Source organism: Castanea sativa, chromosome 1 (genome assembly GCF_040712315.1).
Source record: "Castanea sativa cultivar Marrone di Chiusa Pesio chromosome 1, ASM4071231v1".
Lineage (NCBI taxonomy): Eukaryota > Viridiplantae > Streptophyta > Magnoliopsida > Fagales > Fagaceae > Castanea > Castanea sativa.
Window position 1 is genome coordinate 53,854,250 of NC_134013.1, and position 14,451 is coordinate 53,868,700.

Consider the following 14,451-nt stretch of genomic DNA (forward strand, 5'->3'; position numbering starts at 1 on the left):
CTATCTTGCATATACTTATATATACAATACAAACTATCTTGCATATACTTATATATACAATACAAACTAAATTAGAGACACAACATTGCTTTTTTCCTTCATGAAACTCATCCAGTAGTTATTCTCATGCGCCGCACGGGTTAGCAACTAGTATATATATAAAGCCAAGGCTAAGATAAAATTTAATTAGATTCCAAATTAGATTTCACTTATGCGCTAATTTTTGTCATTTTGTGCCATGTGTGTATTTAAGTTTTTTAATTTTTGTGCTAAGTGAGTTAATAAGCGCAAAATACTAAGAGTTCAATTAGATATAAAAAAAATATAAAAAAACCAATCATAATCAACCTCTATTTCTTCAAAAAAAAAAAAATCAACCTCTCTCTTTTGAAACTTTTTTCTCCAGAGGCTAATTGGCTCTATCCAAACGCAAAGAGACCAAACTGATCTGTAGCTTGCTCATTCAATACTCGGGCCTCTCTCAAGGCCTAAGTTGCTAAGGTCCATAGCTTTAGCTAATGGGCCTAAGTTGACACGGAGCCGTCGAGGACCGAGAGACTTCTCCACTGGCCTCACAACTCTTTTTACTTTACTTCTTCAACCATCAAACCAGAAATCTTGAACCATCGGGAAACATTGACATTAAAGTCTCGATCAGTCTCAGAATATTTCTCGTATCTGATCCAAACATGGCCGCCAATTTCTGGACATCATCGCACTGGTATCTTTCCTTCCAAGACAACATCTTTATCTAAATTTCACTTTGTTTCTCTATGTTTTTTTTTTTTTGGGTTTTTGTTTTTCATTTTTTTTGAAATTGGGTCTGTTTTGTTTCTGTGATTTTTGCTCAGCAAACAGTTGTTGGACCAGGAAGAGGTGGATGTGGTGCCCCCACTTGACAAAGAAAAGGGCATCACTCTTGAGGACTTCAAGCACATTAAGATGCACATGGCCAACTGTATTCTCTCCCTCTCTTTCTCTCACACTCACTTTTGTTGGGTTGCCATCAATTTTTAATTTTATGGTTTCTTTTTTGGATGGATTTGATCTGGGGTTCAGCTTATTTAAGAGTTCTCTTTCAAAACTCCCTCAAATTTTATAGTTTCAGGACATATTGATGGTTGATACTTTCGTTGTTACCCTTTTGTGGATTATTATCATTTTTCTTTGATGCGGTTATATTAAGTGAAAGTTGTATGTGTATCGCTGACCAATAAAAGATGGAAAGGGAATGTTGCATCTGTATCTTGTAAATACACTGATTAATATTGTGGTGGTTGTAATTTTCACATGGTGATAGGTTGTCAATGAAAATTGATAGAAATTTGATCATGTTCGATAGAGGATTGGTGCTTTCCCAGTGCAGTGAACGGAAGCATATTTGGTTTCAACTTAATTGCAAAACAAGATGCTTAATTGTTATGTTCAGAATGTTGTTATTAACTTGTTACTTGGAGTTCCTTATGTTATTAATGATATTAGAGAAAATGGTGGTTTTTGTTCACTCTCTCTCTCCTTTCTGTGTTTGTGTGTGCAGTGTATTTGTATGTTTTAGTGCTAGGAATAGATTTTCCATCAGAAATCGTAGTACAAGTTATTTGCTACTATCCCTCACAACTTTTGATTGTACGGGCTGTCTTTGTTGATTGTGTTGTGGTTAATTGAAGACTCATCAAACTTACAATGTATGGTCATCCCCTACCGATATTTTGTTTGTGAACATGTCTTGATGGTCACATGTACATACATGAAATTGCTAATAGTTTTGCTCTCCATATCTAAATCATTCTACATCGTACCTTTTATTTTTTGGGTAAATTTTCTTTTCAGATATATGGAAATTGGCTCAACATGTTAAAGTGAGGCAAAGGTTTGAACCTATTCTCCAAGTGTTACTTAACATTTTAACTTTTATTAAAATAATTGTTTCTTTCCCTCTCTGCTTAGGTGTTTTCTGCAGTCTTGACTTGCATGTAGCTTTTAGAATTTCTGCCCTAGTTATTTTGTTGATTTAGGACAATGATTAGTCTGTCTGGGCATGTTACACTTGTTAAGAAGTATCATAATATTGACAATGATTAGAATTGTGGTTACTTTTTAAAATACTTTATATAATTTTGTTTTCTACTATCTAAAGAATCTGATTCTTGGGCATCTTCTACCTTGTGGTTGGTGCAAATTTTGGGATAGATGAAGCACCATAATACTGCTCTTCAGATATTCCACTCTAAGAGAAGTTTGAGAGTTTTCAAGCAAGTTCCTTTAATGCATCACCGAGATAAAACATTTATACTGATAGTTTGCTTTATGTTAGTTGTACCAGATTTTGTTCTAAAAAATACCACTAGTCTTTTTACTTATCAAAAGGACAAAAGCTTTATGAATTGAATAAGCTCTAACTGTATTTGGGGTCTTACACAATGTATTTCAATTCCTGCTTTCTACAATTTGTTAGCTGTTAGCTGTTAGCTCTTGAGCTTTTTTTTATTTACTTGATGTCCAGAGTGTTCATCATCATGAACACGTTGTCATTTTTTCAATAAAAATTCTATTACCTATTAAAAAAAAAGAATAAGCTCTAACCAAGTGCAAAGTGCATTATCTACCATAACAGTATATATTCTGAGGGGATGGAATTTTATGTATCATCATTGCACTATACTTTGGCTAGGCTTTTTAAAACAATGTTAAAAGGAATAATGACTGTTGTTTATTGGAAACAACAAACGTCATATTTTCTAGAATGTGATGCAGGACAGAATGGGTAGAAAATAGAAATAACGGGGAAGGAAGAACAGGACAAACCCTAGGGTTCACCACCTAATCATGCTTGGAATCACCACCAAGTTTAGAGAAACATATCTAATCAGAATTTTTGTTCAAATTACACTGCTTCAAACATTCCTGGAGCCTCTTTTTATTTTTATTTTTTTTATTATTATTTTTTATAGTTTTCAAGGATTACATCGGGGCACAATTACATCTGATAAAATCCTCAACAACATTAAAGTCTAAATTCAAAACTGAAATATTTTACTTGGTAATGAGCTCTAGCTCAAATGGTGTATCCTTCTTCCATAAGAATGGAGTGATATGAGGTTGTTGGTTAAAGATTTGTTGGGTGTGTCAGTAAAAAAATTTAAAGAAAAATATTTATTCAACAAATTTAACCAATTGATTTGATCTCTAATATGCCGTTCAAATGTTTCAGGGTTGTAGCTACTGCAGTGACATATATGAGACGTGTTTACACCAGGTATTTAAATAATAAATAATTGCCTGATGATGGTAAAAATATGCTCATTTGGAAACCATAAGCTCATGGCTTGTGCTTTGCTTTTGATCCTAGTAACGACTATGAAGTTCTTGTGAATCTGTACCAACCACTTGATAATTGATACTTGATTAATACTTGTTTGTTTTATTGTTTTGCTTCTGGTTAACAACTAAGCATCTCTCCTTTTTTTTTTTTTGGGTAATTTAATTGCACTTCTTATATATGAGATGTAAACGAGCCAAACTTTGCCGAGTGGTGCATGTTTGAGCTTGGCTTGTCAATAGAAATCAAATGCTCAAGTTTGACTCGAGCTTGAGACAAGCCTAAAAACAATGTTTGAACTCGAGTTCACGAGAGTGCCAAAAATCTTGAGCTCGGCTCAGCTTGACTTGATTAATTAGTCAAGCCAAGCTTGAGCTTAATATCAAGCTCAAACTCGAGCTTAAGTCAAGCTTTTTAGCTTGGGATCCAAAAAACTTGCATTATCAAATGCTTATATTACCAAAAATCAAGTAAACAAAAAAATCTAATGGGTAGTGGTAAGCGGTCTCATGTGGACTATGTAATTATTAAGATATGTGTAATGTCATAATAATGAGGTTATTTTTTAAACATATATCAAGGTATAAACAAGCCTAAGCTCGGCATGTTTTTCATCGAGCCCTATTGTTCATGAGCTTGTTCATGAACAATTATTTGTGCTTGGGTTCGGCTTGTTTATCAAACAAGCCTAAAACTAAGTCTCAAGCTTGGCTTGTTTATAAACAAACGAACATGAATGAGCTTTTGATCAAGTCGAACACGAGTTGTTCATGAGCGGCTTGATTCGTTTACAGCCCTAAATTTATGTCACATGTTACAAAGTATTTTAAATATGCTTTATGAATTTTTTTACTCATCTTTGATGATATGCTATATAACATAAACTAATGGGGCAATTTATTATGCTGATTTTGGTGCTTGTTCATATCCCCAGGTGTTGGCAATAGTTGCACAATTATACATATGCAGATATTTCGTCCCAATTTATAATTCAGCATATCTGAAGTTACTAATGCTTACCAATTTGAAGTTAAGCAGTAGTAATTTTTTTTGTAAACGCATAAATTGCTAGACAGACAAAACTAGAACACCAATTATAAATATTATTATTTCAAAAATTGTAAAATTGATCCAATAATTAAAGTATTAATTTTTTCTTATTCGAAGAGTTAAAAATTTAATAGATAGTGCAAGCACAGTAACAATTATCACAATTTAAATCAATATAAAGCAATAAAAGGAAAACAAGAATTTTAGTGACAAAATGGAAAACTTTTGAAGAACTCTTTAAAAGAAAAATCACTCCAAGGGCTTAACAAACTGGCTTAACTAACTGCTGATGTCACTGCCCTTATTAATAATTGCCTAATAGCTAGCAGCTCTTATCACTAACCGCCTTAACACAGGCATACTACTAATCACTTCACTTTTACAAAGAGCCTATCACCAAGAGTACATTGCGTAGTATCTATAACATGTTGCGGAGTACAATGGCCTATGTCGGTATTACACTTTGAATTCATGCTGCCCCAACGTAGCTGCAACTAGCTACTTTGCTTCAGAACCAAAGCAGCAAGCTCAACAGTCTTGTGATGCACTGCATCATTCCCTTGTGCACGGGGCTTGAACAACCTAGTTGTCCTGAAGGAGGAAAAAAAACTGTCCTTTCCTTTAATGATAGTAGGGGACTACAAAGTAGACTGGATAGAAGCTCCAATTTGCATGTATCCTAAGCCATTCTTGTCACAATTCGACTTTTGAGAGTTAAGCATTTGATCAAGTTTTCTTAAGCGAACCTTTTCAATTGAGTCCTTCACTTTTTAAGCTCATCTTTTAGGGTCTTGATTTCCAACACCCCCCCCCCCCCCCCCCCCCAAACCCAACTTTAAAAAAAAAAAGAAAAAAGAAAAGTAACGGTCTTGATTTTCTCCTTAACTGAGGATTCATCCTTATGTTTTTTTGTGTATTTATTGGATTCATCTAGTTCAATAATTAATGCCTCCTTCTCATGATCAACCTCATTAAGATGTTTAAGGAATTGCTTAGATGTTTTCTTCATTTTAGTGAATTCATTAAAAAAGCTTATTATAGGGCTATAAATAAAGTCCATCCTCATCATCATAATCCTCCTGTGATGAATTTTCATGATCTTGCGTGCCTCCACATTGTACTCATCATAACTCCTTATGCTATAAAATATAAGTAGCTTCAATCAAAATCATGGGAACACCAAGGGACTGGGACTTATCCAATACAAGGGGGTAAAAGAATCACAGTCAAGAAACTAATTCCTAACTGATCCTACCCTCCGATACCAATTGAAATTTCTAAAATTTACCCCCATGTTCTAATTAACGGATTAATTTTTTTGTATTACAAGAGTAACAATTTAACAAAAAGTGCAACTTTAGTTACAATCATCACAATCCAGAACAACATAAAGCAATTAAAAGGATTTTGATGATGAAATGGAAAACTATTTCTGAGATAATCGTCTACTTCTTCACATCCATCATGCAATGAATACAGTTATTGATTGACAGACAAATCATGGTATACACTTTAGTTTACTAGCTGAATCTTTATGCCTGTCCGGTGGAGATCATGTTTACTCTAATACTGTAGTAGGTAAATTCAAGACTGACTCTTCAAAAGTAAAATGGACCACTCTGTAGGTGATTTTCACTATTGAAGAAAAATTTACAATCATTCTTTACTCACAAAACCTTTGTAGACTAGACTTGACTCATAATCTAGCAAGCAATCCTTTTGCATTTTATGCTGGGATTAAATATAAAGTTTTTCTGTACCCTTTTCCGTTGCTTGTTCGTTAAAAAAAGGTATCTTGATTAGTAATGAACTATGGTCATTTCGGGAAAATCTTGAGCCAATTATGATTTTCTCAATCAAAGGAATGAAAAATATATTAAACTCAACCTTGTAGGAACTTTATTTTTACGTTTTTTCTTTTTACTTATGTTGTTAACTTGGTGAAGGTCAAGTTTGTCTTCTCTCTCTCTCTTTTTGATTGCCCATAAATATTTGGAAGGACATTCTTTTCTGAGTAGTTTCTGATATGTCCTTTGACACTAGTTTATATACAAACACTTGTAATTGTTTTTGTAGCCAATTTGCTATTTCATCAAAAGAAAAAAAGCCAAAAAAAAAATAAAGCCAAAAATTGCATCACCTCATAAGAAAGCACATTCGGGCAATTTTTTATGCCCAGTTGTGCTATTGCTTGCTAAGCTTAACTTCTTTTTGTGCTTTCAGAAAGAGTATGACAGAATATGATCCACGTCTTGTGGCTCCAACCTGCTTGTACCTGGCTTCAAAAGCAGAAGAAAGCACAGTGCAGGCCAGGCTTCTTGTATTTTACATTAAAAAATTATGTAATTACTTGATACTAGACTGATTGTATGAATTTCCACCAAATTCAATCGTTGTCATTCTATGTTAGTGTGTGAAGTGCTTAGAACATACCTTTCTTGTTTTACAGATACTGATGAAAAGTATAGGTATGATAGATATGAAATCAAAGACATCCTTGAAATGGAAATGAAGATTTTAGAAGCACTCAACTATTATTTAGTTGTATTCCATCCTTATCGAGCATTGTCTCAGTAAGTATTTCATCCTTTATATCATCTACCTTAAGTATCTTCTGGTTAGTTATAAAATAATTGGTGGTTCTCTTTGGTGAATTAATTGTATAAATTTGAACTGTTAAATGATTAGGGGTGAGCTACATCAGGGTTAATTTAACTCTTGTAAATACAGTTGACTCAACTTGAGGAACTACTTGATTGACAGATAACATCTTGAAAATTCCATTACTTACACCCTGCCCTCCTCTTTCCCCCAAAAAATCTCTTGAAATCACATTGTGATCCATTTTAGCTGTAGTCATTCTGGGATTTGACTTGGTATCTCACCTTATATAAGCTCCAATGGTAAAATTTTCCATTTTATTTTTTTATCACATATCATTTTGTGGTTGGATTTTAACGTATAGTATCATATATGACGTTTGTGGGTGTGGCTAAAGTTGGATTTGATTTATATTTGTAAATGCATATCTTGAATTAAATATTTAGGGTGAATTCTATTGCAGTTAGTCTTCATCTTAATAACTTCTTTTGATATCCAACTTTTAGATGACACTATAGCTGAATTAGGTGCATAAGTATGTTACCATATCATACCTGACGTAATAATGAAATGGGTATGACTAATAGTGGCTGGTACCTATCTTTAGGAGTTGCATGCTTGCATTCGCTTTCTCCTCTTCAAATATAATCATACAATTCTGGAATTGCAAACACACTTTATTTAATCATGAGCTACCTTAAGTTACCTGTCTGAAAGAAAAGGCTCATTTGGTTCTAGTTATGCTAATAATCATCACTGTGCATGATGTTTAGACAAGTTAATCCTTTTTGAAATGCTGGTTATATGATCTTGTCAATGAAGTATCTTCCTCAGTTTAAATGGTTCTATATTTACTTTCTTCCCCACCCTTCTTTTTTCTTTGCCAGGTTGCTTCAGGATGCAAGCCTGAATGATATAAGTATGACTCAATTAACTTGGTAAGTGTCCAATCCCCAGCATAGTCAATTTTGTGTGGTTGCTGCCAGCACACAGCACCATGCTTCTCAAATTCTTTGTTCTTGTTCTTTTCAGTAAAAAAGTATAGCTTTTATATTCTTTTTATTTGTTGATAACCAATTATATTCTTTTTATCGTCCTGTTCCAATTTTCTATTTAATTTACAAGCCTTTTCTCTACGTGTGATGCAAAGTGAGTAGAAGTTGAAATGGGATTCTTAGCTTTCATTGAAACCACATCAAATTAAAATAAGGCTTTTGTTAACTAGTGCCATTAGGGCACAAGTTAAGGTGCATTTAATGCTTAATTAAATGATTTTTGTTATACATTTTCCAAAAACTAAAGTCAAACTGTGCTCACATATCAAGAAAAAGCACCTACAACCACAATGAATCTGTGGTTGCAAACCAATAAATTTCTTGACAATTGTATTTTTCTTTTCGAAAAAATGTGTATTAGAATTCATAATTGAATTCTCATTATTCCTTAAAAACTGTGCGCTTAGGCTTAAGGCACTAGTTAACAAGACCCAATGAAGCTTGAGTTAAAAATAAGATTTTTTTTTATAATATATTTTTTATAATTTTTTTAAAATTTGAAAATCTCAAAGGAGCCTTCATGATCTAGAAAAAAGAAGTTGTTATTGCTGTCAACATTGCATCACCAAGGATAGGCCAACAGTTTATTAGTTTCGTTGATACTGTACATTTTTATTTTTACATCCTCCTCTTGCTATGCACTTGACACTTCATTCTGTGTGCCAGCCATCAATTCTGTAAAGCATAGTTGCTCTTGTTTTATTTACAACATCGTTTAGCCTCAGTTGATGTTCAACTGGTTGGCTCTTCTTGGTATTTTTAAAAGAGACATCCAAGGTTCAAATCCCCCTACATCCAGCTATTGAAATATAAAAATAAAAAAGATGATGTTCAAGAACATAAACATGATGTAGCATTGCTTTTTTGAGACATGCAGGGGACTATTGAATGACACCTACAGGATGGACCTTATTCTTGTACATGCTCCACATCTGATAGCTTTAGCTTGCATTTACATTGCTAGTGTACTAAGGGAGAAGGATACCACTGCATGGTTTGAAGAACTTCGTGTTGATATGAATGTGGTAAATTTTCTTCTCATCAGCTTTTCTGTGGCTTCTTATTCTGGCAATCTCTTTGTGAATGCTTTTTCCAGAAATATATCATTATTTTCTATTCAATGTGACTCTCATCTTGGAATGTCATATGTTGCTGAAAGCATTGGTTTGATCTAAGATCATGGTTGACACATAAGTCTCAATCATAGCATCAGGCCCTGTCTTCAACCTAGTCTTGCAATACAACCGGGTCTTGCATCGGCTCTGCTACAAGATCCTACTGTCTCTACTTGAAGTAGTTTGAATATACAGATAGGGGCACTCTCCTTTAAATATGAGTATAATATCTGAAAAGTACTAAAGAAAATATAATAAAATGGGGTTCTCTTATTTCCTTATGTGAATGATTATTACTTGCCACAAGAATTTTGCTAATGAAGTTTCTGACTATTTGATAGCTCATTATAAACTAAACCAAGTTTGTTTGGGGTCATAAGAATCTTATGGCTTGTACAAATAATAGTGTTTCACTATGTAATATTTAGTCATGTATAATTTTGTATGTATTGGAATGTGCAACACAAACAATGGCATGTACTGATATGGTCTAATATATAAGATTCAGCTGAGGAAGTGCTTTCTATGCATGCTTTCGTATGTATTTGGTGCAGACACCAAAATTAGTGCTAGTTTGAAATTTTGAATTTCCAATTGACGTAACTTTATGTGATTGAGGATTTTGTGGGATTTAAAAATTATGGTTTTATTATTTTCCTTATTGATGTACTCTTGAAAGTCAATTTAAAAAGGCTCCACTAAATATAGAAGACAGATTATTGAGACATAAAATATTATGTTGGAATGATGGGTGCTGATTACTAGGTTTTCATGCTTAGTGCTGATTCCAAGCAAACTGTAGTTATTGATTCCTAGGGCCATCCTTCAAATTTTTTTCCTCAAATTTTAATGCTATCTCCTCTTCCTCCCCTTTTGAACCTGTCCTGCATCAAATTTAGTATCAAAGCAAACCCGGATCCAGTCCACAATATTGAGTCCCTGCCAAAACCGCCCCTCATTGATTCCCATTTACCAACAACCATCAAAACCCTTCAATCGCCGCAATGAACCAAGCTGTCCACCCCACTGAGCCCATACAATCAAAAGACCATGAGCCCAACCACAAAAAAATCCCATTGTTGCGGTTGTAGACCATCACACCACCAACATTCCTGTGAAGCCTGTCAACCAATCCACCAGAACTGTCTACAACATTGCCTTTTTACTGACACTGGCACCCTAATCGCAGATCACAAACCCTCATGCACCTGCGAGTAGAGCTTCCTGGCATTCTAAAGAACTACAACCAGATCCAAAAAACCTCCCATCTCACGTGCATAAGCTAAATACTTACCCAACTACCCTAGCCTCTTCAATAGAACTTAATGGCCATTATGCCGAGTCCCCACTTGCCATAGACAATCCTTTCAGCCTTCACTCACCATTGTCGTGTAGCCACAGTGTCGGCATTGCCACCAAACATCACGGTGCTAGCACCAAAGTTTCAATTTGAGACCACCTCAAGTCATTGTCATGTGCCTCTCCGGTTCATCTCCTGGAACTGAACTGAAGATATGCCATTTGTGAACTCCATTTATGGTCAAATACTGAAATCTAATTTGGTTCTAGGCCTTTTGATCTATTGTCTGTCTGTGCCCAGGTAATATGGTGTCTTTTTTTTTTCGAAAGAAGATTTTTTAGCATATAGGTCAGACCACTGATCAACTCATTTACTAAGCAGGCCAGCATCTTAGCCCTGCCCACATGTCACAACGATTGGTCTGATGTTCTTTTGTGTATGAAGAGTTCATGTAGCCACGGTCTAGCAGCCCAATTGCACAAGTTCAGGTCCACACATTTCACAGCCTAGATCAGATTTCTCCCTTCTCCGTTTGAACTAAGTAGAGATTTAAATATCATCATTATTTTCTTTACTTGATTAATTCCACCAAAAGTTTATTATTTTATATCCTTTTCCAATTGCTTGTTAGTTAGCTGCTGCTTTGTTTAACAATTTTTCCTTGATTACCCGTAATTAAAAAAGAACAGAAAATGATCAATTGCCATTACTTTTCCCTTGTTGGGTGCTGATTCCTAGGGCTGGCCTTTATTTTCTATTCAATTGTTTTCCCAAAATTCTTATTCTATCCCCCCTTCCTATCCCCTTTTGAACCTGTCCTGCATCAGCATTCTAATTTGAACCCATTATTCCAATAACGCTCAACACAGCAAGCTTTTGAACCTAAATTTTAGGGGTTAACTATGTGAACCCTGATTCGGAGTATTATCAAGAGTCATATTGCAGGTGATAGGGCTTGATTATCAACTGATATTTGGAAGTTTTATATCAAAACTAAGTCATATTTCTATACCATCTTTAAGTTCCAAAAATAAATTATTATGCCCTTTTCCCCAGATTGTACAGATTATAGAGTACAAGAGTATGAGCTTATATATGTATATTTGTATTCTTTTTCTTTTCTCTTGTTACCTGTGCTAGAGATTGACATGCCAAGGGAGTAAAAATTGAGTGTAGTTCTTGATAGAGTTGATTTTATAGGAGTTAAGTACCTATCAAGGATCTTAGAATCTCTATATCTTCAATTAAAATTTATCTAGAATAAGCAGTAAGAGCTCATAGTGTTGTATAAATGGCTATTATTTGCTTGCTAATTCCTGTGCTTAATGAGCATAAGCCTTTATTATGAACATTGCATTTGTGACCATATAATTAACAAATTGCAGTAAATTTCCACCAATTTTACTATTATGATTTGGTAGCTTGTAAAAAGTGCAGAGGCTTTCATCTGCTTGCTGAAATTATGAATGCTGTGTATGTTTTTGACAGGTGAAAAATATCTCTATGGAGATACTAGACTTCTATGAAAACCACAGAATGATCACAGATGATCGAATCATTGCTGCTTTAAGCAAGCTAAATTTGAAGCCGTAAATGGTATGGTAGCTCTTCTTCCTGCAGGAAAATGGATTTAGCTTAATTACGACCAACATAGAGTCATTGATATATCTCAAAAGAAGTCAATGGTATTGGTCTTTATGCTACTACAAAACCATCAACGTGCTCTTTGGCAAAGCAAAGATGGTTAGCTTGCTGCACTTGTCATTAAAGGGGAGAAATCTGTAGAGGAGGCAAGATCTGTAAAATCACCATGTTTTATAAAAATGCTTAGTGTAGCGAAGTTCTCATAAGAAAGCTAGTTGATCAATCAGTCTAGCTGCTTGTAGCATTTTATGTATGCAAACATGTATCTGATTTTCTGTCAATTGGATTTATGTAATGTAATCGTTATAAGTAGTTAACTTGATTTGTATGTTTGTAATGTTGTGAAAATTGTTAGTTACTTCTAGATTATAGCCCTATGGTACCCCTCCCCCTCTTATACAAATGGTGGATCTTACGATGAATTTATGGTCTGTTTGGAAGAAGGGGGAAAAGAGGGAGTGGAAGGGGGTAGAGTAGGGTTGACTAAAAATATGTTAATTTTGGGCCAAATCTACTCTATTTTACTCTACTCTTTCTCTCCATTTTCCTCAATCCAAACGGACTTTTAAATAGTTTGACCCACTATTATGTAAAAGGAAGAAATATTATGTTGCTATAATAATTACTCATTTATTTGGATGAATCCAAGGCAAAAGACATAAACTCAGCTGAAAGTGTCTATTATGTAGAATGCTTATGATGCAGGAGATGTAAGAAAATTATTATTTAATATTATTTATGTTTGCACATAAAAACACAGATACATGTAATGTTGGTACTACAAAATATAAAGATGGTACTATCGAATGTGAGGAAAAATAAGAGAACCATCCAATGTGACAAAAGTTACTCAGATGTGATGTTGGTACTATACAATATGAGGATGGTACCATCAAATGTGATGTTTTGGTAACTTGATATAGCAGGTTGTCCACTAGTGGGTACTAAACAAAAAAAAAAAAGGGTACGATATAATTACCCTAAACATAGATAATTGTTTGTAGCAAGGAGCCAAGGATACATGGTCAAAAAAATGTAGGCAAATTGGTAGAACTTTGTTTTAGAAATTTTTTTGTCTTCCTTTCAACTGCTACATCGCTATAACTACAACTGAGGATATTGTGAGGGAGGAAAGTCTTGGTCTTCAAATGGTAGTGTTTCTTCTCTTTCAGTTTCACTACAATTTTTTTTTCTTTACTTCCTTCATTTTCTCTCAAATCCCATCTCTTTCTTTGTATGTTTTTTTTCTTTCTTTCATTCCCTCAACAAACAGAGACCACCGAAATCAAAGAGAACTCAAGCACGAAATGGGAATGGTTTCAAGGAACACTTGATCATAAACCACGCCTGGCCGATGCACCCATTTCAAGGTCCCTCTTGTCGTCGGCAACAAATAGTTGTTTAGATTTGAATAGTTCCAGCGCCAAGATTCACAACTATCTAAAGCCCATATTGATTTCTTTTTTAGAAATATTCAAGTCATAATTTTTTTTTATTGATTACATGTTTTGGTTTTGTTCTAGTAACATCTTAAATTTGTGAGTTGTAATTTTTGTAAGAGGAATTTTTTTTAATGAGAATTTTTGAAAGAGGTTGTTTGGTGGTCGAGTGTTGTTTTCGGTTAACTTGTGTTTCAACTTTTGAGGAGGGTAGTTTAGTCTTTTTGGAAAAAATATAAATTGTAAATTAATAAACTACCTTTATATGTTCGCTTAATCGAACCCCATTTTACATTACAAAAAAGGTATGGGTTTCTTCAGAACAACAATCCCAAGTCCCAACCAAGGTATTGGTTTCTATCTCTCTCTCTCTCTCTCTCTCTCTCTCATCCTTTTTGATAATATTCTTATTGAAATCAAACAGTGTTAGTTTGACTAGATACATTATCAACAACGAGCCACAATGTTCATATTTCATTCAATTTTTAGAAATTTGTATTGTTTACAAAACATAAAGAGTTATTTATAAAATATCAAAGAGTATCTGATAGTTAGTACACTCATTTTACAAAATAAAATGTCACTTGTTGTCTTCTTTCTTTTTTTTTTTTTTTCATTATATTTATTTATTTTTGAAGGCGAGTGTGCAACGTGAATATATATAGTTCAATTTTAAAAATAAGTTTTGGGTTTTGGTGACTTCTTCTTTTTCTTATTCTTTTTTTTGATGGTTTTAGTTATTTATTTATTTTTTTTCTCTTTTTTTGGTTGAACAATAAGTCTATTGATTTTCTTGTTTGTCTATTTTATTTTATAGTAGTTGGAAACTGGCTTAGAAGACTAGAATGAATTGCAACAATAAATTGGAACTCTTAACTGGCAGTCTGGCACAGTAAAAATGGTTATCAATTCAATAATTTATCCTCGG

General features: G+C 33.9%; 1 protein-coding gene across 1 annotated transcript; it reads left to right on the top strand.

Annotated features, from left to right (window-relative positions):
* The first annotated feature begins 561 nt into the window (after positions 1 to 561).
* On the top strand, positions 562 to 12,412 carry LOC142621546 (cyclin-C1-2-like). The gene is made up of 9 exons (XM_075794830.1): positions 562 to 721; positions 852 to 958; positions 1,831 to 1,870; positions 3,212 to 3,256; positions 6,593 to 6,711; positions 6,819 to 6,942; positions 7,858 to 7,908; positions 8,903 to 9,050; positions 11,929 to 12,412. Exons 1-9 carry the CDS (start codon positions 690 to 692, stop codon positions 12,031 to 12,033), a joined length of 771 nt encoding a protein of 256 aa, XP_075650945.1. The 5' UTR covers positions 562 to 689; the 3' UTR covers positions 12,034 to 12,412.
* The last annotated feature ends 2,039 nt before the right edge of the window (positions 12,413 to 14,451 follow it).

Bases quoted from the DNA above. Each gene is read 5' to 3' on its own strand.
- LOC142621546 (XM_075794830.1), top strand. From the start codon at position 690: ATGGCCGCCAATTTCTGGACATCATCGCACTG. The intron at 722-851 runs GTATCTTTCCTT...ATTTTTGCTCAG, and splicing joins TTCTGGACATCATCGCACTG to CAAACAGTTGTTGGACCAGG. The intron at 1,871-3,211 runs GTTTGAACCTAT...CAAATGTTTCAG, and splicing joins CATGTTAAAGTGAGGCAAAG to GGTTGTAGCTACTGCAGTGA.